Here is a 24,518-nt window from a genome sequence, read left to right as displayed (position 1 = left end):
CTATAGCGCAAGGAGCTTGTGTCGCTGAACGCGTCATCGAGTTGGCTATTGAGTAAATAAGTTATGGTTACGGTTTTGGAATTTTGGAAGTGAAGCCATAATTTTGCGCTGGAAATTAAATAGTTTTAACGAAAAATGTAATATAATTAATTAACAAATAATAATGAAGATTTTCTTGTATAAATGGTTTAGTAACTGTCAATTTAGTGTTGTAATTTTCTAAGTGATCAAGTTCCCCGGGCCGTTTAGGCAACCCGATCAACCGAAAAATAATTTGATTAAGCCTTGGTCAGATTGCATAATGCTTACTGATCTTGAACCAAAATCGGTGATTTCTACAAAAAACTTGGGTGTTTTCCGTGGTTTTGAACGATGGTTTTTAATTTTAATCTTCTTAACAATTTCGGGACCATCAGGTACTAATTATAGTTATTTGTCATAATGGAGAATGGCATGGCTGATCAAATATTAAATAAACATTCACTTCTTAGAAGTCTTATCTTACGAGTTGAAAGTGAGTAACAATGGTCCAGCTATTCAGTTCTCAAATTTGAGCATTTACGCTGAGCTAGAGGGAGGTGACGCGAAAGAAACTTACACATACATGTTAGAAGAACATGGAAATGAAATTTTCACAACCACTTCTGGAGAAAATTACACTTTTGTTATTAATATGGATCCAAGATACTTTAGACCAGGCCATCATGAATTCATAGTTAAAGTATATAAAACATTATATATTTATATCAAAGAATTGATTGCTACAGCTCGAACTTCAGTTGAAGTTAGCAGTAAGTATTAAATAGGTGTTCATGATTAAAGATTCATTCAATCATATATATCAAATTCATTATTCCAGGTACTATTAATGGCAAAATAAATGTCTCAGAATTAGTTGGTGAAAAGTTTGTCGCTGTCAACTCTACTGTTAATGTCACTTACGAGATATATGATCCTAGCGACTTCTTTAAAGATGCTGAAGTTGAGTATGTCTGGGAAATTGGACCAAAGATGATATTTGGCAACCCAGCATCTTATAATGTAACGGAAGAAGGTATTTTACCTGTCCATGCTACTATTCACGCTAGAGTTTCATTGCCTACCGGACCAGAGACCTTTTGGGGATTTCCAGAGAGAAAACTCCAGGCCTTAAGTAATCCTTCAAGTTCCTTGGTCTTAATTATAATAAAACTAATCATACAGTTCCAATTTTTTTGCAGGACTCGTATCAAATATCAATATTACCGGAAATATTTATCTCCCAAAAGGGGATGTTGTAGCCATAGATATAAATTGTGATGGAAGGTACGCTACAACGTTTCCCCCCATCCCAATTTAAACTGGACAAAAGGAAATTAAAAATCCAGATTATTTCAGCTCACCATTTAAGTATTGTTGGAGAATATTTCCACCAGAAGCTTCTCCAGCCGAGATTAAAAATATAACTTGCGAACCAGTCACCTATTCGCAATGTTCTTTTCATTTTCAACATTATTTCCCTGTAGCTGGTAAATATTCAGTTGGAACCTGGATTGGAAATAATCTTGGATTAACTGAAAGGGTTATTAGCTTAGAAATATACGATGGTATATATATTAATATATTCTATGATTCTATCATAAGAAAATAATATATAGCTCCCTATAAGTATGAAATTCTCCATTTAAGCCATGATTGTAAACAGCATTTTCTTCCATTCCATTGAAATTTGTAAAAAAGGTTTCTAATGCCACCTGTTAAGAGTTTTTGGCGTTAAAATGATGAAATATTTATTTAGAAAATTTAAATTTTCAAATTTTATGTTTTAATTAATTAAATAGTTAAAAGTCTAGACGTGATTATTGTTATGATAATTATAACTGATTTAAGTACATGTCAAAATTATCATAATAAATTAATAGATGGCGCGAGATTTTGACGAACGAGGTTAGCGCCTAGTATGAAAATGTACTATGTTTCATCTCAGACCACTAATATAGGGACAGTAAACTCAATGGTAATCGACAGTTTACATTTGGCAACGCGTAGCAACCGCCACCTCGCGTCGAAAGCGTGACTGTGTCATGTGACCATTCTATGTAATTTTAGCCAAGGCTTAACTATATATCTCTATATCACACCATGAAGCTTTCATAATATGTTTATTACTCGTTCAACATCTACGTAAATTTGAAAATAATAATAACTTTTAACTCACCTTAATATAATTATTTAATTATAATTTATAATCCTCCTTCGCCTAATTTTATCCTAATGTTCATCCCTGAGGCTCGTATTAGTTTGACCTAAATCACAGCCTACATAACCGTGTTTACTACTGTTTAGAGGTACGTGCATCTGTTAGAGTTCGAAATATTCCAAAGTCGCCACCGTGGCGCTGCAATCAGGCGTTGCTCTATTCTAACCTAGCCTCCTATTAAGATGACTGTCCCTATATTAGTGGTCTGAGGTTTCATACTTATAGGGAGTTATATATTATTTACTTATGATTCTTTTAGTGAAAAATGTGGTTTTCATAAGTTAAATTTTATTGTAATTTAATTTAATTCCTTTCAGTTTCAACACGTTCTCAGCTCTCAACTATAATTGTTCCTATTTCCTGTAGTTTATTAGGAATGCTTATCATAGTTGCGGGAGTGACTTATCACATTCACCAACGTAGAGCTTATGTTATTGAAGTTGGTTTATCTACTTGGACATATTGAGGAACTTAAATTAATTTAAACCCCTTCTTTCCGTTCCTCTCTAGGTAGCGGACTTTGATTTTCATCAACCAGTTAAACTGTGTGAAAAAACGTTTATGGAAAGAGTTAAGGAGTCTTTTAGGATAGCTATTAATAATTGCAAAGCAAGTTCTCAGAATGTAATAGAAGAAGAAGAAGCTGAAGATGAAGGAGGAGATATAAACGCCGATTACGAGCCTAATAATGGTACCAGAAGTGATGGCCAAGCCAGATTGATTTATGGGACATATGGTTCAACAGCGTGAAAAAAGAAATACTTGTTTTTTTGCAGCAGCAACGGGAGAACTGTTGAATAAATAATTCAAAAGGCCAAAGTAAAATTGTGATAAAAAAAACACCAAAATGGAATAATAAATATGAGAAAAACCCCCGGCTTTATAATTATTAATAACTAATTAGCCTTATTCCTGATCAGCGCCACCTACCCATAGCGGCGACTTTGAGAACTACTGTAATCAGCAAGCCAACCAGTTGTCGCTAAAATCTGGTGACGTCACTTTCGGTAAGACCCCGAGAGTGCCCGTCAGTGACGTCACCAGATTTTAGCCACATCTGATTGGCTTGCCGATTACAGTAGTTCTCAAAGTCGCCGCTATGGGTAGGTGGCGCTGATCAGGAATAAGGCTAATTAGCAAAATATCATGTTTTATTTTAACTTTTTCTCTGATTGCTAACATCATTAATTTAGAATTGTTTATGTTGAAATTGTATTGAACTTGTTTATTTCTGTGGTTTCTTTTTGTTTTTGATTTTTGTATTTTTTTTTTTTTTTTGCAAACAATGTAAATAGACCAGAGTGAAAACATTCATGTATAAAAGAATATAAATTTACATATTTTTAGATTCATTTAATGTTGCTTTACACATTAAAGGAAAAGGTCAGGTAACATAACATTATGCCTTAAAAAAAAGGCATTTTTCTAAGTATATTTAATAAATAAATAAATGATCTCCTATTACAAAATAATTATAGCATTTAATTAGTCATAAAAACGAAGGCTATTGCGCTCAATGCGCTTCCAACTTTAGAGGCGTCTGCTAAATCGAACCCGGGTTACCCGGCCCTTACCCAGGGCAGGAAATAAGCTCATGACAATGGACATTGTCTAATGTCTTCTTAATCAGACTTAGAAATAAGGATATTTTTTAAACTAGTCCTTGGGACCAGTGACCCCCCTAGTGTCCTAAATAATAAACTGGCCTCCGGAGTGGACCCATCCTTTGTTCTCCTATAGATTTGCAATTAATAAACTGGTCCCGAGGACCAGTAATACCCCACTTATTGAATTAAAAAACTAGTCCAAGCAATTAATAAACTGGTTTTGGACCAGTGGACGTGTGCTATTTCTAAGTCTGCTTCTTAATATTTTCGAAATTTTGATAGCTTGACAATGAAGATGCAAATCATGCAACACTATTCTTGGACAATATACATGTCCTATAAGAAATATTTCTTATTTCCGGCCCTGCTCAGCCTGTAAGTGGTTCGATTTAGCAGACGCCACTATTGTATTTTATGAATGGAAGGAATGCATGGGAGAAAGTAGTTTTTTGGGGAGAGGCATTGAAAGTTTGTCACTTGACCATATTCCCTTTGCTAAATAACTGGTTTTACGGTTTTAATAACGCTGTCAAATGAGGTGGTAGTAAGGACGCGTCTTTCTATAGAAAAAAAGTGCATCATCGGGGTGGGCGATTATTCACATGATTTTCCGACGTTAATTTGAGCCTAAGAGCCTAGAGGTAATAAATTTCTGCCCAATTTTATGCTATGTTAATTTAATTAACTATAAATTAACATGTTAGACTAATTAATGTAAGTTTAATGTATTAAAATGTAAAAAGTAAACGCAACAAGCCCTCAACGGTTTGTCAACGCTAAGCCTTGGCTAATGAACGAACGAAACGAACTATGAGTCTGAGAGTCTAACGAACGACAATTAAATATAATAATCGAACTTTTAAATGATGATTTATTCAATATTGAAGGAATTTATTTGTGTATGATGCTGTGTCAGCTATCGCGTTATTGTATAGAAACAATTGGCGTTAATAAGGACAGTTGTGATTTGTGTAACAATAACAATGCAGCTTCTCATCATAAGAAGCCATGTAATCGAGCTTGTTTACAACAGAATCTCTTCATTGAGAAACATCAAAGACTCTCTTGCGAGAAAAAATATGATGATTGTTGCAAAAAAGACACCAACTATTCTAGTTTGTTGGCATTTGCATGTGATAAAGTAACAAGAACAAATATGGATATAAATAATACAATGAGAACTGCACCAATATCTAATGACAATTCCCTATTAAACAACACACGTAATTGTGGGAATGAGAAAGCCAAAGATAATCCATCCATAAACTCTATAAAAAATGAAAGAAAGTTGTTTGACAGTTTTCATAGTTCTTGCACTCCAAAAACAATCCTATTCAGCTTTAACCGGTTATTGTATAAATGGCTATTACTTTTCCTTCTCTTTACCTTGTTCCAGTTTTCCTTAGCAGGTATATATAACACGCATTAGGCTTGGTGTTAATTATAACTACTCTAAATAACCCTCCCATTTCCCCCCAAGATATGCCAGCTGCACCCCGTTTTTTAACACAGCCATCATTCCCTGGAGGAATTGTTGAACAAGGCCAAAACAAAATACTCCGATGTAATGCGCTTGGTTCTCCACCTCCAGAATATCAGTGGCTTAAGGACGGGAAGCCATTAGGCAATTTCTCTAAGAATTCTCAGCTTAGAATAACCAACATAACCCCAGAAAGTTCTGGCGCCTATCAATGTGTGGCTAAAAATGTAGCTGGAGTAATAGTTAGCGAAAAAACTATTCTAACTGTTGCTTGTACGTTTCCCCTTCTGAAATCGTATATTAAGGTTTAATTAGTGATTAAGAGTGTTGAAATTGTATTTCAACAGATATTCTTCCATTGGATGAAGTTAACAATTTTACTCTAGTTGTTAAGGAAGGTCACGCAGCTTTAATTGAACCCCCAGCTATAAATAGTGTACCCAAAGCCACAGCCATTTGGGAGAAAGTATCGGGGATTTTACCCGAACAAAAATCCATAACTACAACCAGTAACGCTTTAGTCGTTCTTAACATTGAGAAGAGAGATGCTGGTGTCTATAAACTCCTATTCTCCAATACTCATATTGGTCATGAAGAAAAAGGTGGCTTTGTGAATATTGTTGTTGAGGATGGCCAATTAGGCAGCTCTGAAAATCCGGTCCTGGTAGTTGCGCCTAGCAATTCAACATTCCAGAAAGATGCTCAAAATAGGCTTGAATGTATTGTTAATGCCAGCCCACTTCGGGACTTGCAAATTGAATGGAGCAAAGATGGAATCCCTTTACACCAAACTGGATTGCCTCATCACTCCTATGTTACTCATTACCTTAATCAACTCTTGGCATTCTCGGATGTTACTCCCGCCCATGCAGGATTATATCAATGCAAGGCTTTTTTGAGGCAAAACCCGGAGAAAGTAGTTACTGCTGAAGCTTATGTTTCAGTAAATGTTAAGCCATCTGTAGAAGGTCCTGAAGCTGAAACTGTCTCTGAGTTGGGACACAATGTCATACTACCATGTCGCGCTACTGGAGAACCCCCTCCAAATGTAAAATGGGTTAGAAACTCCTTAATTGTCGGTAATGATCCTGCTGATAGATATGAGCAACTGGGAAATGGTTCCTTGAAAATATCCAATCTAAAATCAGAAGATTCAGGCATTTTTCAATGTTTGGTTGAAAATTCTGCCGGAGAAGCTTCTGCTTATACTTGGCTTCATGTAAAATGTATGAAGTTAGAGCTGATGTTATTATTTAGATGTAAATCTAATAGGAGTATTATTTTTAGTGGCTCCTCCTTATTTCATTAATCCACCCAAAAATTTAACTGTTCTTGATGGAAAAGATGCTCAAATTCCTTGTGAAACATCAGGGTCTCCTAAACCATCTACTACCTGGTCCATAAATGGTACTTTACCAGTACATAGTGCTGGTAGAGCTCAAATTTTGGATAATGGTGCCTTGGTACTACAGTCAGTTGAACCCAGGGATGCTGGGTTTTACAGTTGTTCAAGAACTAACAGTGCCGGCACTGTTTCTGGATCAGCTTACTTAACTGTCTTAGTTCGAACTCAAATTATCCGTCCACCCGCTGATACTAAAGTTATCCTTAGTTCAACTGCTGAACTACAGTGTAAAGTGTCACACGATCCTTTAGTTCCTTTTGAAGTCTCATGGTTTTATGGGAACAAGAGAGTAGGGGATCAAAGTAGTGGTAGATTCCAAGTAAGCCAAGATGGAACTCTACACATTTCACAAGCTAGAACTTCTGACGAGGGGGTTTATAGTTGCCATGTAACCTCACAAGGTGGTAATGACACTAGATCTGCCAGATTAGATGTTATAGGTAATTGATGACGCTCTAGTCTTGTGATCAAGTTTCAATGAAAAAAATATATATATTTCTGTTCAGAGCTTCCATATCCTCCTGCAAATGTACATGCCCAACTTCTAAACACTAATCCAAAGTCTGTCAATGTCAGTTGGTCCAAAGCATTTGATGGGAATAGCCCTCTTACCATGTACATAGTTCAAATGCAAAACATTCCATCATTGGGTATGCACCTTTTTTTAGGTGTAGCAACCATGTAGCAACGTTTTTCTTATGTTCTTATTAGTTGGTGTTCCAGAAGAATCAGCTGGTAGTTTGAGTGACGCGATAAATCAACCCATTGACCCCTTAGCCCCTTGGACAACAGCCATGAGTAACATATCAGTGGACCAAAGATTTATTATTTTAAAAAATCTGAAACCAGCTTCCAATTATCGCTTCCGTGTTAGTTCTGTAAATGGTGTTGGAGAGGGAAACCCTAGCAGTCCAACCATGTTGATTATATTGCCCTCTGAGCGTAAGTCAAACATACATGTCTCTTTGTGGTAAGGTAATGTTTATTTCCAATTTGCAGCTCCTAGCAGTCCTCCTCAAGGTGTTATTGGGGCCGCTAGAACCTCAACTTCAATCATGTTACAATGGCAACCTCCTGCGGAAGATGATAGAAATGGGGATTTGTTGGGTTATGTAGTTAGGTACAAACTTGCCGGTTACAGAACATCACCTTGGGCCTTTGAAAACATTACCAATGAAGCGCACCACAATGTTCTTCTACAAGACCTTATAATTTGGAAAACATACGAAATTCAAGTTGCAGCTTACAATAATAAAGGCGTAGGAGCTTATAGTGAACCTATTAGAATAAGAACAAGAGAAGGAGGTACTATTTTCGGACCAAGGTTTCCATGAAAATTGAGATGTCCGTACAAGCGACAAGCCTAACTGGTCATTCAACCTTATTTCAGTGCCTGATGCTGAACCAACTAATGTTAGAGCCACACCTTTGAATTCAACAGCAGTTCGTATTTGGTGGATGCCACCAAATCAACAAAAAATAAATGGAATGAATCAAGGATACAAAATTGAAGCTTGGAAAGGTGCACCTGGTCAAACAGGGAACCTAGCTAAGAGTATTTCCGTCACTCCTAGCCTAGTAGATCCTACAGCTGAACAAAGTGCCATTATTTCTGAGCTGGATAAATACTCTTGGTACAACTTAACAGTTTTGTGCTTTACTAGTCCTGGAGATGGACCTAGGAGTGATTATGTTGAAATCATAACCGACCAAGATTGTAAGAGGTTAAATAAATTCCAAAGCAATCACCAGAGTTTATATAATGTTTTATAACTTCAGTACCAGAAGAAGTTGGCTCTTTGAAGTTTCAAGAGATTCTGGATACTTCTGTTAAACTATTTTGGACGCCACCATTGCACAGCAATGGATTGGTGTTAGGATACACCTTAAAATACTTTAATAAAGAATCTGCTGATGAAAATATGATTAACGTCACTAAGAACTTCACTTCAGAAGTCCTCTCCTATACAGCCACAGGACTGACCCCAATAACCGCTTATACATTCCAAATTTCCGCCAGAACATCTGTCGGAGATGGTCCTTCTAGATCAGCCACTATTCAATCTGGAATCCCTCCAGTTCTTCCCGGTCCTCCAACAAGATTGGCGGTTTCAAATATTGATGCCCAATCTGTAGTACTTCAATTCACGCCTGGATTTGATGGGAATACTTCTATTACCAAGTGGACTGTTGAAGCCAGTACCAAAAGAAGGAATGAGTCTTCTTGGTTTGTTATTGACGAGATATCGGATCCTGATGCCACCAATATTTTGGTTCATAATCTAATACCTTTCACTGAGTATCGCCTGAGGTTGTTATCTACCAATGTTGTTGGTTCTAGTCCTCCCAGTGAACCAACAAAGTACTTTCAAACCATACAAGCTCCACCTTCTCACGCTCCTTATAATTTCACTGTTAGAGCTGTTAATGCCAAAGCCCTACGTGTTAGATGGACTGTAAGTTGCGGATAAAAAGGAGGACTAAAAACCTCTTGTTCCCCTCAATTACTTATAATTTTATAAATAAATATCTTAGCCCTTGCAACAATTTGAATGGTATGGAATCCCAAGAGGTTATAACATATCATTCAGGCCAACTCACCATGAGGAACCAGATATTACTCAAAATTTAACAGCTACTCCTTATCTCTGGAAAATACAAGAAGATCATAATGCTAATAGTTTTGTAATTGATGACTTGGAAGAGTTTACCGAATATGAACTCTTTGTACAAGCTTTTAATGATGTTGGGATAAGCTCCGAAAGTTCAACAGCTACAGAAAGGACGCGGGAATCAGTTCCCACAGTTGGACCAGCTTCTGTTGAAGCCAGTAGTACATCTTCAACTACTATCGTAGTGAAATGGACTGAAATTCCAGCCCAACATAGAAATGGAATCCTAGAAGGTTACAAGATTCGCTATGGTGCCAAAAGCGTTCCTTTTCAAACCAAAACCATTGAGGGAAATGATACGTTTGTGGCAACTTTGATTGAGCTGAAGAAATTTACAGCCTATACCATTCAGGTTCTGGGATACACTAGAATTGGAGATGGAGCTCTTAGTTTACCTCCAGTTTCCGTCACCACTTTTGAAGATGGTGAGGAATAGTTACTTAAAGTCAAATCATTGATTGCTTAAAGGGTTTGTAAAGAAGGCTGTCCATTCCCACGTGAAGTCTTTGTGTCTTGGCGTCAAGTGCCTTGGTGCTTGTGACGCATTTCTAATAAATATTACTCGCCCGCCAATGCCTTCTTTACACTTTAATTAAGGCACCACAAAGCTTCTGTTCAATTCCAGAGATATTTTTAATAATAAGTATTGTCTGGGAAGCATGTGCCAAAATGAAAAACGAAGTCTTGGTTGACAATGAACTTTTCTTTATGGGTTTCAATTGTTTTCAGACTATTCGAACAATTTTTCCGTCAAAGCATATTTAATTTAATCAATGATTACTAGGCTAATTTAATCATTTTCTACGAATTTATTATAGTTCCCGGCATGCCATCAAACATTTCTTTTCCGGATGTCTCTACAACAACAGCCAGAATCATATGGGACGTTCCTTCAGAACCCAATGGCCAAATATTAGCTTATAAAGTGTCCTACCGTCAAAATACCTCGGGAGAAGGAGCAATATCCAAGGAATTACCTCCAACAGATAGAACTCTTAAGGCTTTCAACCTTAAGCCAGAAACCTATTATATCTTCACTGTAACAGCTCAAACTAGCGAAGGGTGGGGACAACCAGCCAGTGCGATAGTTTTCACAACAAACAAGAGGGGTAAATAAACTTTACGTGATTAGGCCTTCCCCTCGCCCTCGTTTGAGTAAAATTAATAAAGAAAAATTGGTTTTGAAACGTTTGCAGAGGCTCCTCAACCTCCTTCAGCCCCTAGAGTTAGCTTATCTCAAATACAAGCGCGTCAGATCACCTTCTCTTGGACACCGGGAAGTGATGGTTTTGCCCCTTTAAGATATTATACCGTCCAGATTTCTGAAGAAGATAGCCATTGGAAAACACTCTCGGACAAAGTGGACCCCACTGTTAATACATATACAGTAAGTGGGCTTAAGCCCTACACCAACTACAAATTTCGTCTACAAGCTACCAATGATATTGGTGCCAGTGGATGGAGTTCCTCGTCAAATGGAACTTTCACTCTTTCTGCTGGTAGGTTCAACTGAAAACGTGCTTTTCATGTGTGAATCGAAGCAGTAACTAATTAATAATAATTAATTAATTAATAAAGCTCCGGGCGCTAGGGTTGAGAAAGTAACGGTAACTCCCTATACTACAACTTCAGTTAAAGTTGAATGGTTACCAATTCAAGCTACAATGTGGAATGGAGACTTTAATCCAGCCGCCTATAGAATTGAATATTGCATGATATCCGCTTACACTGTTCCTCAAAGCACGGATTGTCCCAGTAAAAGAATTTTTGGCATTAATTCGACTTCGGTTTCTTTGGAAAATTTGGTACAAGACAAGATGTACGAGATTAAAGTCATCGCCTATAATGGACAAGGAGATGGTCCCACTAGTCTACCCGTCTCGGTTTATGTTGGGGAAGCTGTTCCAACTGGTGCTCCTAAGGAGGTGAAAACTGAGGCTTTGAGTTCTACTGAAGTTAAAGTGATGTGGAATCCGCCTTTAGAAAATCAACGTAATGGAGATCTTCTTGGATACAAAGTACAAAAAAAATGTTTTGGTACTAGGTTATAAGCAGTGGTGTGCGAGTCCCGTTTTTTCGGTTTCGAGCCGAGTCCGAGTATCAAAACTAATTTCTTATCGAGTATCTAGCCGAGTCTCAAAAATACTTTCGAGTATCGAGTATTTAGATAGGTCAAATTTTGTTTGTTCTTTTGAGTAATTATCGAGTCTCAAATATTGACTTGTCGAGTAGTAATTTTGTAAATTTCTTGAAAATAACGAAGATTTTCAATTATCTAATATCGAACTAGTTCAAAAAGATTGTTAGTGATCAATTAAACATTGAACAATTGATTTTCAAAATAAATGATCATGAACTCATCGTCTGCTATAGTTGTAAGCCTCGGACTCGAGTATTTGTCGAGTATTTAAAATGTTAAAAAGCTACTCGAATCTGTCTCGAGTATCTCAATGTGTTGTTATCGAGTATCGTGTCGAGTACTCGGCTCGATACTCGAACCGAGTACTCGAACTTAACGAGTATTCGCACACCCCTGGTTATAAGCGCTTTTACGCTAATGATCTCTCGTTTTTATTTATTTAGATATTTTACCAATCAGAGATAAAGGGTGTCCCTGAGGAACTTGAAGTTGTCCCTGTTAGTTCCACCAGCTATGTACTGATGGATTTATCCAAGTATAGAGACTATAGGGTACAGATATTGGCTTTTAACCCTGCTGGAGATGGACCAAGATCACAACCGCAATTTGTGAAGACATTAGAAGATGGTATTATATTTAATTTAATTAATTTTAATCCTCCCGGTTCAAATATTAAAAAAAAAAACATTTTGGCCTATTTTTTTCTTAGTACCTAGTAATCCGGGACCAATAGTATTTTCCGATGTTACCATGACATCTTTAAATATTTCATGGGCACCCCCTAGAAATCCCAATGGGAGAATAAGAGGATATCAAATCACTTATGAAACCGCGGTTAATGATTCCAGTAAGGATTAATTTGATAAATTTAAGGCCTACATTAATCAAAGAAGGAAAAGATAATGTTGGATTTTTTTATTATAAGATTTGAGCAAACATATCCAGGAAAAGGTTACGGAGCCCTATTTATCCATCAAAGGTCTCAGAGAACTAGTTCAGTATAAATTCACAGTAAGGGCAGAAACAATAGGGTTAGGGCCACCCTCAACAGCCACAATTTCAACCGGACCCCAACCGGGATCACCATCACCTCCTGAAAGTGTTACTATCAGACCAACGCATACCTCCGCAACATTACAATGGATAAATGGTGCCTCTGGTTCAGCGCCACTCGTTGGTTACTTAATAGAATCTCAAGAATCGGATGATTCAGACTGGATTGTTTTAGCAAACTTAAACCAAGGTCCACAACAGTCTTACACTATAAGTTTTCAAAACTTGAAACCGTCCAAGCATTACCAGTTTAGGTTGTTTAGTAGAAATAAATTTGGAATCAGCCCTCCCGCCATTATATCACAACCAGTAGCGACTCCAAGTAAGATCAGTTCTTGGTTTAAAGGGAGGGTGAGGTAGAAAATCAAGTGATTTTTTATCGATTCTTCTACTAATTATAAGACTAGTCTGCATAGTCGAACATTCAGGAAATACCAACTCCGAATGATTTTAAAATTCAAATTAGGTTCAGATTTTAAGGATAATTTTAAAGAAGGTCCTCCAACCAATCGCGCAACGCCCTGCCTTTTTATTAACAAAATTCTCGTGGCACATTCTGTGTCGAATGAAATTTATCACGAGATTTCATAAAATTAGGCGCGCGATGTGACAATCTTGGCGCGAGACATGGAGCGTGCCACGAGAATTTTGTTAACAGAAAGGCAGGGCGTTACGCGATTGGTCAGAAGTCCTTGTTTAAAATTATCCTTACTTAAAATCTGAACCTAATTTGTATTTTAAAATCATTCGGAATTGGTATTTCCCAAATGTTTGACTATGCAGACTGGTCTTAAAATTGGTCGAAGAATCGATAAAAAAATCACTTGATTTTCTACTTCACCCTCCCTTTAATGAATTTCAGGTGTTTTAAATGAATACTTTCCATTTTAGGCAAAATGTACTTAGAGTATCGACCAAAACTCCCGTTTTACAGAGAAGTTTGGTTTTTGGTTATGCTAGCCTCAGCAACAATGATAATTCTAATTCTTGTGGTTGCCATTCTTTGCGTTAAGAGCAAAGCCTACAAATATAAACGTAAGTCATTCGTTTTGGCATAAATATATTTAGCGTCCCTGCATGGCTTTTTAAGCCCAAAACTCGGGCATATATGTTAACTCCGCAGAAGAAGCTGCCAAAAGTATTCAAGATGATAGAATCAGTATGGACGATGGTGGTTTTGCCACGTTTGAACTGAGACAATCAAAAAGAGGAACACTCTGCAAAAATACTCTCTCTAGAAAAGGAACAAATTCCGCCATTGCCAAACCACCTCCCAGACCGAGTCCAGCCAGTGTTACTTACTCTGATGAAGAAGATGCTAAAGGTTATGATGACAACTGCGATAGCAGTAGCCTTACGGAGAAACCTTCGGAAATAAGTTCCACAGACTCTCAGGTAAAATATTATTTACCTTTGCGAATTGCTCTTTGTTGCGCAACATTTTGCACTCCGGTTGAATAGACTTTCATTAGCATTTCTGTAGCATGCTGTCAACCTTTGTTATTAAGTTTCAAAGCTTCATGAATCATGATTCTGGGTGCTTTTTGAGTTTGCACCTGTTAGTTTTGGTTGTTAGTCCATCCCAACTCTTTTAACACGCCTAATTGAAGGTTCCTCACTTAACCTGGCCAAGATCGATGCACAGTCTTCATTACCATATCCATTTCACTAAATAATAGTTTGGATGTTTTTTGGAGCAATTGTCTGCTTGGTGCTTTTTGAGTTTGCACCTGTTAGTTATGGTTGTAGTCCATCCCAACTCTTTTAACACACCTAATTGACGGTTCCTCACTTAACCTGTCCAAGATCCATGCACAATCTTCATTACCATATCCATTTCACTAAATAATAGTTTGGATGCTTTTTGGAGCAATAGAGTAATCTCGGTAGAGAGGGAAAAAACCAGTTTATCCCTCCCTTTAGGCGCGCTTTTGTAAGAGGGAATAGTGAGCGCGCTTGTTAGGGGGGATGACACGGAGCATGGAGAGTAGTATCGGCGCTACGTACTATCTCCAAGCTACGTGTCATCCCCCCTAACAAGCGCGCTCAGTATTCCCTCTTACAAAAGCGCGCCTAAAGGGAGGGATAAACTGGTTTTTCCCCTCTCTACCGAGATTACGCTATGGAGTGACGTTGCAATACGTAGCGCTGACATTACTCTATTGTCTGCTTGGTGCTTCACACTCCAACAACCAATACGCTGCGTTAAATTGCGGTTGTTTTATCTTTATTTGATAAAACTTAGGCCACAGACAGTGACCGAGAGAGTGACACTAAATCAGAGCCACACTCTTTCGTTAACCACTACGCAAACGTCAATGATACATTCCGTCAGTCTTGGAAAAGACAAAGACCTCACGTCAAACCACCTAGTTATACGGACAGCGAACCTGAAGGCAGTTTGGCAGTGTCTTTAAATGGTGGTAGAATCTTTTTGAACAATTTGGCAGGATCGCGGGCGCCATTACCGGGCTTTTCCTCTTTCGTTTAAGGTCTCCCTTTTTATTTCACAAATGACATATTGTCAAAATAATATATGTTAATTGTATTATGATCTCTTATGCCCGGTTTTGAGGGGTATATTTTTATCCTAAGACCAAAAAAGAAAAAAAAATTAATACAGGGGTTGGAAACGCAAACCCCTGTCCTTCCTATAAATATAAATTTCATTCCAAAACAATTTTAGGAAACACTTAAAACTATACACTATACGCTACACACAACACAATCCACTATACATTCGTTTTTCGTTTTTTTTCAGTTGGTACTTTAAAGTGGTCTCCTTTTATTACTTTTTTATAATATAATATAATATAACAGACTGGTTTATTATTATTATTATTATGTTCTTGTAAATATTTATGCCGTTAGTTATGAAACCAGTTTTTATTAGTACGCTATATAACATTTGCCATACGTTTTTTAATCTTTATAGACATATCTTTTATAAACAACACCATTAGGCCGCTAAATATGGCAGCTAGCCTATAATATTCTTTAAAAGCTCTCTGGAAAAATGTGCCTTTGCTAAGTTCACCAGTTAAAAAACTACAAAATTTGGAATTTTTTCTTAGTTTTTTTTTTTTTTTATTTTCGACAATAAATTTTTTCTTTTTTTTTTCGACAGTAAATTTGTTTTTTTTTTCGACAATAAAAACGGAGCAAAAAAAAAAAAAAACTAAGCAAAAATTCCAAATCTTTTAGTTTTTTTTTTTTTTTTTTTTTTCGACAATAAAAACGGAGCAAAAAAAAAAAAAAAAACTAAGAAAAAATTCCAAATTTTTTAGTTTTTTAACTTACGTCAACTACATATAACGTAAGGGAAACTCTTACCATTACCATTAGTTGTATTAATGGTAACACTCACTAGAAAACGTGCCTTTTTTTTGTTCAAACTAGAACAGGGTAAATCTTTTCCGTCCAACTTAAAAAGGGTTTATTTTTTAATTAATATTTCGGAAATGTTAGAGCTTTTATCATGACACGGAAGAAAACAGCGGCGTTAGGCCTATATTAGATTGTAATGGTATCAAGGTTCGTTACGACCATTTTTTTATTAGTAATTTAGTACATAACTGGGAATAATTATATTTTCCCGAAACATGTTATGGCTTGAATTCAAAGAGGATGTTGTTTAGGTTATATTTAGCTATTCATTATTTGTTGTGTAATTTCCATAGGTTATCATCTATTACACCAAAATATACTTTCTTCTATCTCTCTCTCTCTGTCTCCGTTGCATTTTATAGCGCGCTCTTTTATTTATATATACGTCTTTTGTGTAACATCCCACTTATGGAATGGTGTTTACAATAAAAAATATTTTTTTGTATATTAACAAAATCGTAATGTAAAAAGAGGTTTGTAGGTCTAAAAAAAAAACAGAACAACAGAATAACAGTATTGGGGAAAGCCCTGAATAATTAATTACGTTTAAATTAATTTTCACGAGTCGGAATTTAATTTAATTTAATGCCAAAAAGTTAAAAATATGCTTTTTTTTTTGCGGTTTTTTTTTTATCACAATATGATTGCGGTTCTTGAAACAGAGCGCTAAGGCCACATTATTAGTTGGCTTAATTTTATTCAAAAAATTAATAAAAACCATCTGCAAATTAGTTTATATAGATGCTAAATTGGGAATGAAGACATTTTTCACGTCACAGGGTGGTTGTTTTTTGTTTTTTTTTTTTTTTAATTTTAGTAGTAAGTAACCCTCCCCTTCTTTTAGATTATAATTAAATAAATTAGATCTTCCGTTTAATAGGTCACTAATTATCCATCCCATTTCATTATTCGTCCAGGACCCTTAACCTTCATGTCTCAACCACGTTAATTAAAATTCAACCCCCTTCAAAACTTAATCAGCCAGAAATTAATTAATTTAATATAACAATATTTTAAAACAATATTAATATTATTATTACGAAGATGATTTTATAACAGCGCCGTAATTTTATTTATTTTTTTTTTAATATAAACATTAAACACTAAATTTCGCATTTTTTTTTTTTTTTTTTTTTACCATTACAAAATCCAACAACAAAAATTTGATAAGGAATGATATTAATTAATTAATTAATTTATAAAGCTCTTTCGAGATTCAGGGAGTCTTACCTTTTTTTTTTTTTCATTATAAACTAGACCAAAACAATAAATTATGTCTAAAAAATAATTATCCCCTTTCAATAATCCATAGTTTTTATAAATTCTATGGCGGAAACGAATTGCGTCCACCAATAGGCGTCTTCGCCTTCTAGTTGCTTCTCGTAAAAGATTGTAATATACTCTTTAGCCGAGAGTAAAGAAGGTGGGTTGGCTTTAATCAGTACATAAACCAAAACAGGCATAAAATCATCGGCAGCTGGTACCGATTTATGATTGGCCATGTTTAATAGATTCATTATGGTGGAACAACACCTAAGGATACATTGGATTTTGTCCCTAGGAGTCTATAATCGAAAGAAATCGAAATTACTTAGTTTTTGTCAACATTATTAATTAGTTATATGATCAAAATTACTTTGTACGCGTTAATAGCTATTATTTCAGCCTGGGCTGATGGCCATGGACATTCGTGATGGTAAATCTGTGTGAAAATTAGTGTTTAAAATTAATACTTACGTTTATTATCGCGTTAAAACTAATTACTTTGGGTATAACGAGGTCTTTATGATCTACCGTAATAACACCCGAAAGCTTCTGTATATGTTGATAGAACACCCTAAAAATAATGTAAAACATAATCGAACACTGACTAAAGGTGGAATTCATAAAGGTCGGACGCAACGCAATTTAGTACAGGCGAAGGCAGGACTTTGCATACGACGCCCTGCCTTCGCCTGTACTAAATTGCGTTGCGTCCGACGTTTATAAATTCCACCTTTAGTGTATATTTTTAGAAGAAATTAAGTACTTACTGATCTCTTAAAGCATCCCCATCTCCATTAGGGTATAAAGCTCTTATATAGATTTGGCTCATGATAGTCCTTTCAATTACAGTTTGAGCCTGTTCAAATTGAGCTTGGCTAGCGACTAAAATAATTTTATTAATTAATATCTAATGTTAAATTTCCCAACTACCGTTAGTACTTTGCCATAATGGTTCATGTTCCATAGCGTTGTACAAAAAGTTGAGGAACTTTTCCACCAATTGCGCCTATAGACATTGTTTAAAAATATTACTAACTTTGCACGATGATATTCACGCTGAAGTTTATACCATTTCGTCAACTACAGTCAGAGACTGGAATTTCTTTAAAAACAGTTCAATGTTTCTCTCTCGGTTTTCGAGAAATTTCCTCACAAAGAGTGTGATTAGGTACTTTGAGCAAACGTCCTTATCCCTCTGAATTCGAACTTGTAACGCTTCCAAATGAGCGAGTGTGGAAAGCAAGCCTTGTCGACATCGGACTAGATAGGATATGTAAGGAGCTCTCCTACGGTAATCCCCTTTCAATGATTTGAGTAGCTTTTGACACCCGACATCGTCAAACATTCTGACGCATCTCAAAGCTTCGTGAAGGTAGGCGACTAAAGGTCTCTGTTGAAGATTGATGGCTTCCGCCAGCAAGACTTTAAGGAAGGCTGTTAGATCATTGTCTCGTTGTTTTAACCCCAAAGTATTTCTGTTCTGGCCACTAGCTATGGCTGATAAAGAACCCGACGATGTTAACCAAGGAAGGGTCTGGACATCCGCGGACCCTAAAACCATTCTTAGTTTTCTCTTGGCATCATTGAAGGCGAATGAAGTTTCGCCATTAGCGGGCTCAAAAACCTGCGAGTCTTCTTCATTTATTAAGCTATCAATATTATTCGCTGTGGTATCTTTGGCAGGAACTGATCCCGAAACGTTTGATCTATCACTTGATGAACCCAAGGAAGGTTTCTTTCTATACTTTGCCAGAATTTCGTCACTCGTTTCTATGATATATGGCGTTGAGAGACTTCAAGAATATCAATGAAATTAATTACCAACCATTGTTTGAGTTAGCATCTTCGGAATAGGCTGGTTGTAAATGCCTGAAGTGTCTCCTGTTCTTTGAAACATCACTAGAATGGTTATCGCCTGCTGAATGCCTTTCACCCAATCTGGGTTTCCTGTTTCGACCTTTGAATGTGAACCTAAAATTGGTCAGTTTGAAGAAACTCTTCCTCTGGTCACCTCCATTTTTATCATCATACTCCTTGAAAAAAAATAATAATTTTATACTACTACTTGACAAATGTGTAACGAAGAGAAATTACATTTACAACTTACCCGACTGTATGATTTATCAGCTGTTTTGTCAAAGCTGATGGACTTTGGTATAGCGCCAGTGGACACTCCGCTTGTTTGAATAAGTTTGTCAACTGGTTCTCTCCTTTCTCTCAGTTTAACACCCAACTCGTCGGGTGTTCCACCTCCAACGTCAGTCAACAAAGACGATGTGACACTGTCACTAGTGACATCAGACCCAGCGTCTCTGGAATAGGCGTCTACACTACCGCTGCAACTACTACTGGAGCTTGAAACGCTAGCTGAACTGAGTCTGGTTCTATGTTCCGCTTCTTGATTATTAACTTGCCGACCTCTATTTCTTTTGGAAGAATAATCTCCCTTTGTGACTGTCAAATTAGAAGTTCCATTCACCATGGATTCCACACTATCTTCAAACACATTTCCTTCATCCGGCTTAGTGGCATTAGATACTGTGCCCAAAACCTCTCTTTCGAATTCTAGCAAACTGTTTCCAGAGACTGAGGGTTTCAACGTGTCCGAATTTTGACCACCCTCGTTCAAGTTGAGGGTTTTGGTTAAGTCCAAGGACAATAGTTCCGCGATGCTAGAACGTGGCTTTGTGGAAACTCCATTAGATTCTCCAGACATAGAAATGGGCGCTGAAGAGTTGTTTTCTTGTAGAGTATCTAGCAAAAACGCCGCGCAGTCTTGGTCACCAGAATCAGTTAGTTCTCGAACAGCTAGACTTAGTCTACCTATTTGCGTAAATAATCAACACTTGTTAGTTTTTTTTTTTTTTTCATTTATGTTTGTTTTCTAGTTTTTGTGAATTGTATTAGTAGTAATAGTAATGAAATACCGAGGCTTTGCATGCTTAGGATCGTGTCTTGATTATTTCTGTTAATAACTCCATTTGTTACTAGCGGAGAAGGTTCAAGGTGAGCTTGGGATGCAATTCCATTCGGGCTGTTACCTGTTGGTGTCAAATCGTCATTCATGGATGGACTCGAATTCCTAAGAAGGGTGTTTGATTCAGCTTTCTCGAAATATAAGTTTACTGTGTTAATTTTTGGAAAGCCACCGTACATTTCCGAGCTGTGGCTGTGCTCAACGTCAATAGACAAGGGATTAAAATGGGGTTTTGATTCTAATTGTTCGTTAGTTTGATCCTTCTTTTCCTGATGGGTTTGTTGACTTTTTAATTGTGACCCTATTCAAAATTTTACGCGATTGAGATGCGTCAAAGCGGGGGCGATTGACACTAAAAGACACTTACTGTCTTTGGCTGGAGAAGACATAACTTGTACATCTGGCAAATGAGAACTACCTGGAACAACTTCCCTAAAGGCTGAGCCTATTTCCAAATCTCTGTTTAAACCAGAAGACATTCTTCGGCCGCCCAACGCGTCTCTGGAATTATCTAATAAATTTCCACGTAAAGAGAAGACATCAAAGGCGGGGTTTGCTCCTTCTGCCCCTTGGGAGCCTCTTCTGTCATTTGGAATGAGGTTAAAAGCTTGGGTTGATGATCCCACTAAATAGATAAACTATGAACTTAACACTCTTTATTCGTGGCTGGTGAGGAACTAACCATTAATTAAAAAATCAATAGGCTCTGATCGAACAGATTCAATACCACTGGCGGCTTGATCTTCCATTTCTGATCGAGTTGTATCATCTGATCTTGCCACACTCGCGGTGTCATCTGTGTCCAATTCTTGCAAACGTTCAGTATCAGATGTAATTACATCAGTACTCCAAGCGTCACTTTGACTGGCAACGTCGCTGGTGTCCATCAGTCCGGGTGGAGGAAAGTTTTGTAATTGTAAGAGTATATCAGACTGTTCCACAGTTTCAGAGTCACTAGCCAAGACGTCAGTACTCCAGGTGTCACTGACCATTGATTTAGTTTCATCTCCTGTAAGGAAACATCAGAAACCAAGCCATGAAATATTTCACTCATCAATACACTAAATACCTTCTATCATGGGTTGTATTTCAAATTTTCCAAATTTGTCCTCAATGTCTGCCCTATTTTGCTTTCTGGTGACAACGGGAAAATCTAGTTGTCTTTGAGGTTGTTCATCTCCTTCCATTTGAGATGAAGGAGTATCTCTCCCACTGACATTGGGAGTTCCTCTACCACTAACATTTGCAGACACCATGTCTGAAAGATTGTCGTTTTCATTCTCATTTTCCAAGTCCAAAGATGAAGCCACAGAGTGATTGGAAGCGGCTTCGGAAATGGCTTCCAAATTGTCACTAGCACCAATTGATTCTTGATCTTGAGATAAAGAAAATCTGGTCCTTTTTTCCACAGTTTCTGGACCACTAGTAATACTCTCAACTTCCTCTTGAACCAAACTGTCTAAATTCATTCGAACTCTGCTTTGCTTTTGTTGGAGTTCTAGGCTCAGAACTTTGTCTTCACTGAGCATGCCAGGACAATCAAAATCAGCGTTTGATAAAGGTATAACAAGGACATCCTCTAATGGTGAAGGAACAGTGGATGATGATGATGTACCAGTGTTGGAGTCATCGTGGTTGTCCTGATTTTCGTGACTTTCTGATAGAGGTAATTGAGGCAAATGGGACAATGTCGCTCTCAGATTTTTCCGGCTTACTGAATAGTATTAGGAAGGAAAGTAATTAAGGAAACACAATAATCTCCGCAGTTGTTAATGGTTGAATTATACCTTTCCCAAGAATGTTCTTTTTTGCCGATTCCAAACTATTTGTATTTGGGGTACTAGTATTATGTGACGCGCTGTTTTCCGATTGTTGACAAGGTGAAATAGCCCGGTTTAGAGAGTTGGAATCTTGTTTAGCTTTTCCTACAGCGCTTGATGGTAAATTAGCTAACAAGTTGGCCAAGGCCTTTTGTAAATTTTCATCTTGGCACTCTGATTGGATGGAAGACAAGAACGAAACTAATCCAACTAGTTCGGATTCTGTAATCAAAACTGCGTAGCGGTTCAATTCACATAATTGCGAAACCATAGCAGCCGGAGATTCGTCAGAACTCCCTTCCAATATCAAATCCAAGATGGAAGACATACAATCCTTAGGGAAAAATTCTATAAATATCATCTTCCTTATTTGAGAAAGTTGATATTTTACTTTTTCAAACTTTCCATAAAGATCCATAAGCTTTGGATTGATTTCCTCCCACTTGGACATTGCCAAAACTTGGAGTATTTGAGCTACTTGCATTAAATTAAAGCTAGCAATATCACTTATGGGGGCGTCAGTAATGCCATATGGCTCTGGGTTTACAATTGCGGGGCAAATGAAGAATGCAAATACTAAATCCGCACACATCGCCCCAACTTGCCTAACTTCAACCTATTTTCAATAAGACGGGTTACTTAATACTTATCAAACAAGAAACAGCGAGTTTCGAATCAGAGCATACTTTTTTGGCTTTCATAACACAGCCATAAAGTTGTCTAACTAGCCATGATAAACTCTGTGGAAAGCAGTAAATGTTACTGCGAATTCCTTCAATGAATCTGTTGGTCAACTTGACCAGTCTGCCAATAGTTCGATTCCTGTATTTCTGCAGATTTGCAGCGTATTCGGTTGTTCCTTCTCTACCAAAGTGTCTCAGCCTCTCAGTTGGATGAAACCTGACAACAGCTTTTCCAGGATCAATGTCCAGAAACAAGTCATCTTCCATTAGGAGGTGCATAATGGCGTCGTGTAATGAGGCTGTCAAGAAAAGCTTGGCGCTGAAGAGTCCCTCTGAAAATGGCTTATATACTTGACTAAAAGAGCAAGAACCATGACACAGAAGTCGTCTGGGATTGTCACTGGTTGCTAATTGAAGTAGAAGGAGCTCCCTTAAGAGTTTTAAAACGAAAACTTCGTCTTCAGGAAGGATGCAATTCCCATATATTGCGGACATGATAACTGGCACATTGACTTGCATAGATTCCAAATTGATTTTTTCACCAGCAACTAAACAAGTGGCTAAAAGTTTGGGATCTTCTCTGAGCTGTTGTAAGAACTCGGCATAAACAGCGTCATGGACGTTTAAATGCTTGTACGAATCAATGAATAAAACTTGTTCCAAGGCATTAGCTTTATGACAGCAAGACACTGGGTGAGGTGGTGATTGTGACAAAATTAAACTGTTCAAATTTATTCTTTGGTGTTTGGCGATCCATGAAATGTGAAATAGATTTTCCACCGCTTTTAAAACCTTTGAAGAATATGCTTTATTGAAGAATGTGTTTAAAATTGCGAGTTACAACCCTGAAAATTACTTTATCGTTAAGCATTTGAATTTGTTGTCTTTCTGAAGAGACAAACAGATGCTCTTGACGTAAATGACGCGCCAATTCTAACAGATCCATTTTAGAACAATTTCTCGAACCCATATTTGTTAATTTGTCTTTCATTACCTTAAACGCAATATTATAGATAGCCTTAAGTTTATTAGCAAAATGAAGAAATTATAACCACAATTATAAGGAATTTCGCGTTTTACATTTAAACTTTATGGGGGAGGAAAAGGGAAACAAGATTATACGACTAATTCGAATAAATGGTTAAAAAGTAATTTAAAATAATTGAAATTAATTAACTTAAGACACTTTCTTACTCTTCCATAGTCGCAATATATGTAAATGGAACGCCTACTCCAAGCCTTGAGAAATTTCGGAGAAAAACAGTATCTTCTCTAATATTTCACCTTTAAAGCTTAAAATTTTATTTAAACGCATGATTTTCCAGCTAACTACGCGTCTACATTATCTAAATTTAACTTCTAATTAGTGATATAATTAAAGTGACTGATTGTGAACTTGTGATGATGAGCACTTGCTCGCGTAACAAGGCCTAAATAAACAAAAAATACTATAAGGAAGTATCCAACTCCTCTTCTTCAGCTAGGGAAAAGGCAGCTACAGTATTTTGACTGTACACTGATGAATTGAAACGTAACACTGACTGCCAACTACGTAGACAGGTTTTCAATGAGTCAAAAATGAGTAGAAATAGCCGGAAGCGATTTGTATTTTTATTAGTTAAAAATTCCACCGATAGACTGCACTAAAGCCTTCATAATATTGTAGAGGTCAATGTATGATATACTTTAGATGTCTATGATGTAACCACGTTTTTCGGGCTTATGAAAAACTAGGCTAGGTTTGTCTGTCTTCCAACAGCGCCGACGAATAAAAAAATAATAATACCAG

At 36.9% G+C, this 24,518-nt stretch overlaps 3 protein-coding genes across 5 annotated transcripts; 2 read left to right on the top strand and 1 right to left on the bottom strand.

Moving 5' to 3' along the window:
- Positions 1 to 35: 35 nt before the first annotated feature.
- LOC149661768 (transmembrane protein 130-like) lies at positions 36 to 3,575 on the top strand. 2 transcript variants are annotated; one of them, XM_089843724.1, is made up of 8 exons: positions 36 to 416; positions 492 to 791; positions 860 to 1,153; positions 1,221 to 1,305; positions 1,378 to 1,586; positions 2,557 to 2,678; positions 2,750 to 2,930; positions 3,016 to 3,575. In XM_089843724.1, exons 1-8 carry the CDS (start codon positions 302 to 304, stop codon positions 3,042 to 3,044), a joined length of 1,335 nt encoding a protein of 444 aa, XP_089699850.1. In that variant the 5' UTR covers positions 36 to 301; the 3' UTR covers positions 3,045 to 3,575. The 2 variants fall into 2 exon arrangements, with proteins under 2 accessions (XP_089699850.1, XP_089699849.1); XM_089843723.1 differs by having other exon boundaries at positions 37 to 416; positions 2,750 to 3,575.
- A 686-nt stretch (positions 3,576 to 4,261) lies between these two features.
- sdk (sidekick cell adhesion molecule) lies at positions 4,262 to 16,714 on the top strand. The gene is made up of 19 exons (XM_089843671.1): positions 4,262 to 5,255; positions 5,327 to 5,599; positions 5,674 to 6,552; positions 6,614 to 7,171; positions 7,238 to 7,381; positions 7,443 to 7,673; positions 7,731 to 8,036; positions 8,122 to 8,448; positions 8,511 to 9,187; positions 9,267 to 9,828; positions 10,222 to 10,512; positions 10,600 to 10,902; positions 10,982 to 11,421; positions 11,987 to 12,170; positions 12,253 to 12,390; positions 12,469 to 12,918; positions 13,488 to 13,631; positions 13,720 to 13,991; positions 14,842 to 16,714. Exons 1-19 carry the CDS (start codon positions 4,748 to 4,750, stop codon positions 15,085 to 15,087), a joined length of 6,933 nt encoding a protein of 2,310 aa, XP_089699797.1. The 5' UTR covers positions 4,262 to 4,747; the 3' UTR covers positions 15,088 to 16,714.
- Gapvd1 (GTPase activating protein and VPS9 domains 1) lies at positions 16,132 to 24,306 on the bottom strand. Of its 2 annotated transcripts, none has more exons than XM_089843675.1 (18): positions 23,924 to 24,306; positions 23,586 to 23,723; positions 22,733 to 23,521; positions 22,438 to 22,662; positions 22,014 to 22,380; positions 21,296 to 21,940; positions 20,909 to 21,235; positions 20,594 to 20,851; positions 20,404 to 20,527; positions 20,177 to 20,331; positions 19,357 to 20,072; positions 19,075 to 19,282; positions 18,319 to 19,019; positions 18,189 to 18,255; positions 18,017 to 18,131; positions 17,748 to 17,820; positions 17,620 to 17,685; positions 16,132 to 17,548 (listed from the first exon to the last, which is right to left on the bottom strand). In XM_089843675.1, the coding sequence occupies exons 2-18, from the start codon at positions 23,718 to 23,720 to the stop codon at positions 17,282 to 17,284; spliced, it is 5,238 nt and encodes a 1,745-aa protein (XP_089699801.1). In that variant the 5' UTR covers positions 23,721 to 23,723; positions 23,924 to 24,306; the 3' UTR covers positions 16,132 to 17,281. The 2 variants fall into 2 exon arrangements, with proteins under 2 accessions (XP_089699801.1, XP_089699802.1); XM_089843676.1 differs by having other exon boundaries at positions 20,954 to 21,235.
- Between the last annotated feature and the right edge of the window lie 212 nt (positions 24,307 to 24,518).

Source organism: Phalangium opilio, unplaced genomic scaffold (assembly GCF_054372755.1).
Source record: "Phalangium opilio isolate 3A_F unplaced genomic scaffold, DU_Popi_V2 ptg000070l_1, whole genome shotgun sequence".
NCBI classification, from domain to species: Eukaryota; Metazoa; Arthropoda; class Arachnida; order Opiliones; family Phalangiidae; genus Phalangium; species Phalangium opilio.
The sequence above is the reverse complement of the archived record's forward strand: the minus strand, read 5'-3'. Positions and strand labels throughout refer to the sequence as shown.

Coding starts and splice junctions, on each gene's coding strand:
- LOC149661768 (XM_089843723.1), top strand. CDS start 302: ATGCTTACTGATCTTGAACCAAAATCGGTGATTTCTACAAAAAACTTG. Junction 792..859: donor AACTTCAGTTGAAGTTAGCA/GTAAGTATTAAA, acceptor TCATTATTCCAG/GTACTATTAATGGCAAAATA. Junction 1,587..2,556: donor TAGCTTAGAAATATACGATG/GTATATATATTA, acceptor AATTCCTTTCAG/TTTCAACACGTTCTCAGCTC.
- sdk (XM_089843671.1), top strand. CDS start 4,748: ATGATGCTGTGTCAGCTATCGCGTTATTGTATAGAAACAATTGGCGTT. Junction 9,188..9,266: donor CCCTACGTGTTAGATGGACT/GTAAGTTGCGGA, acceptor TAAATATCTTAG/CCCTTGCAACAATTTGAATG. Junction 12,171..12,252: donor TGTGAAGACATTAGAAGATG/GTATTATATTTA, acceptor TTTTTTTCTTAG/TACCTAGTAATCCGGGACCA.
- Gapvd1 (XM_089843675.1), bottom strand. CDS start 23,720: ATGAAAGACAAATTAACAAATATGGGTTCGAGAAATTGTTCTAAAATG. Junction 18,256..18,318: donor TGACTGTAGTTGACGAAATG/GTATAAACTTCA, acceptor CAATGTCTATAG/GCGCAATTGGTGGAAAAGTT. Junction 18,132..18,188: donor ACATGAACCATTATGGCAAA/GTACTAACGGTA, acceptor AAATTATTTTAG/TCGCTAGCCAAGCTCAATTT.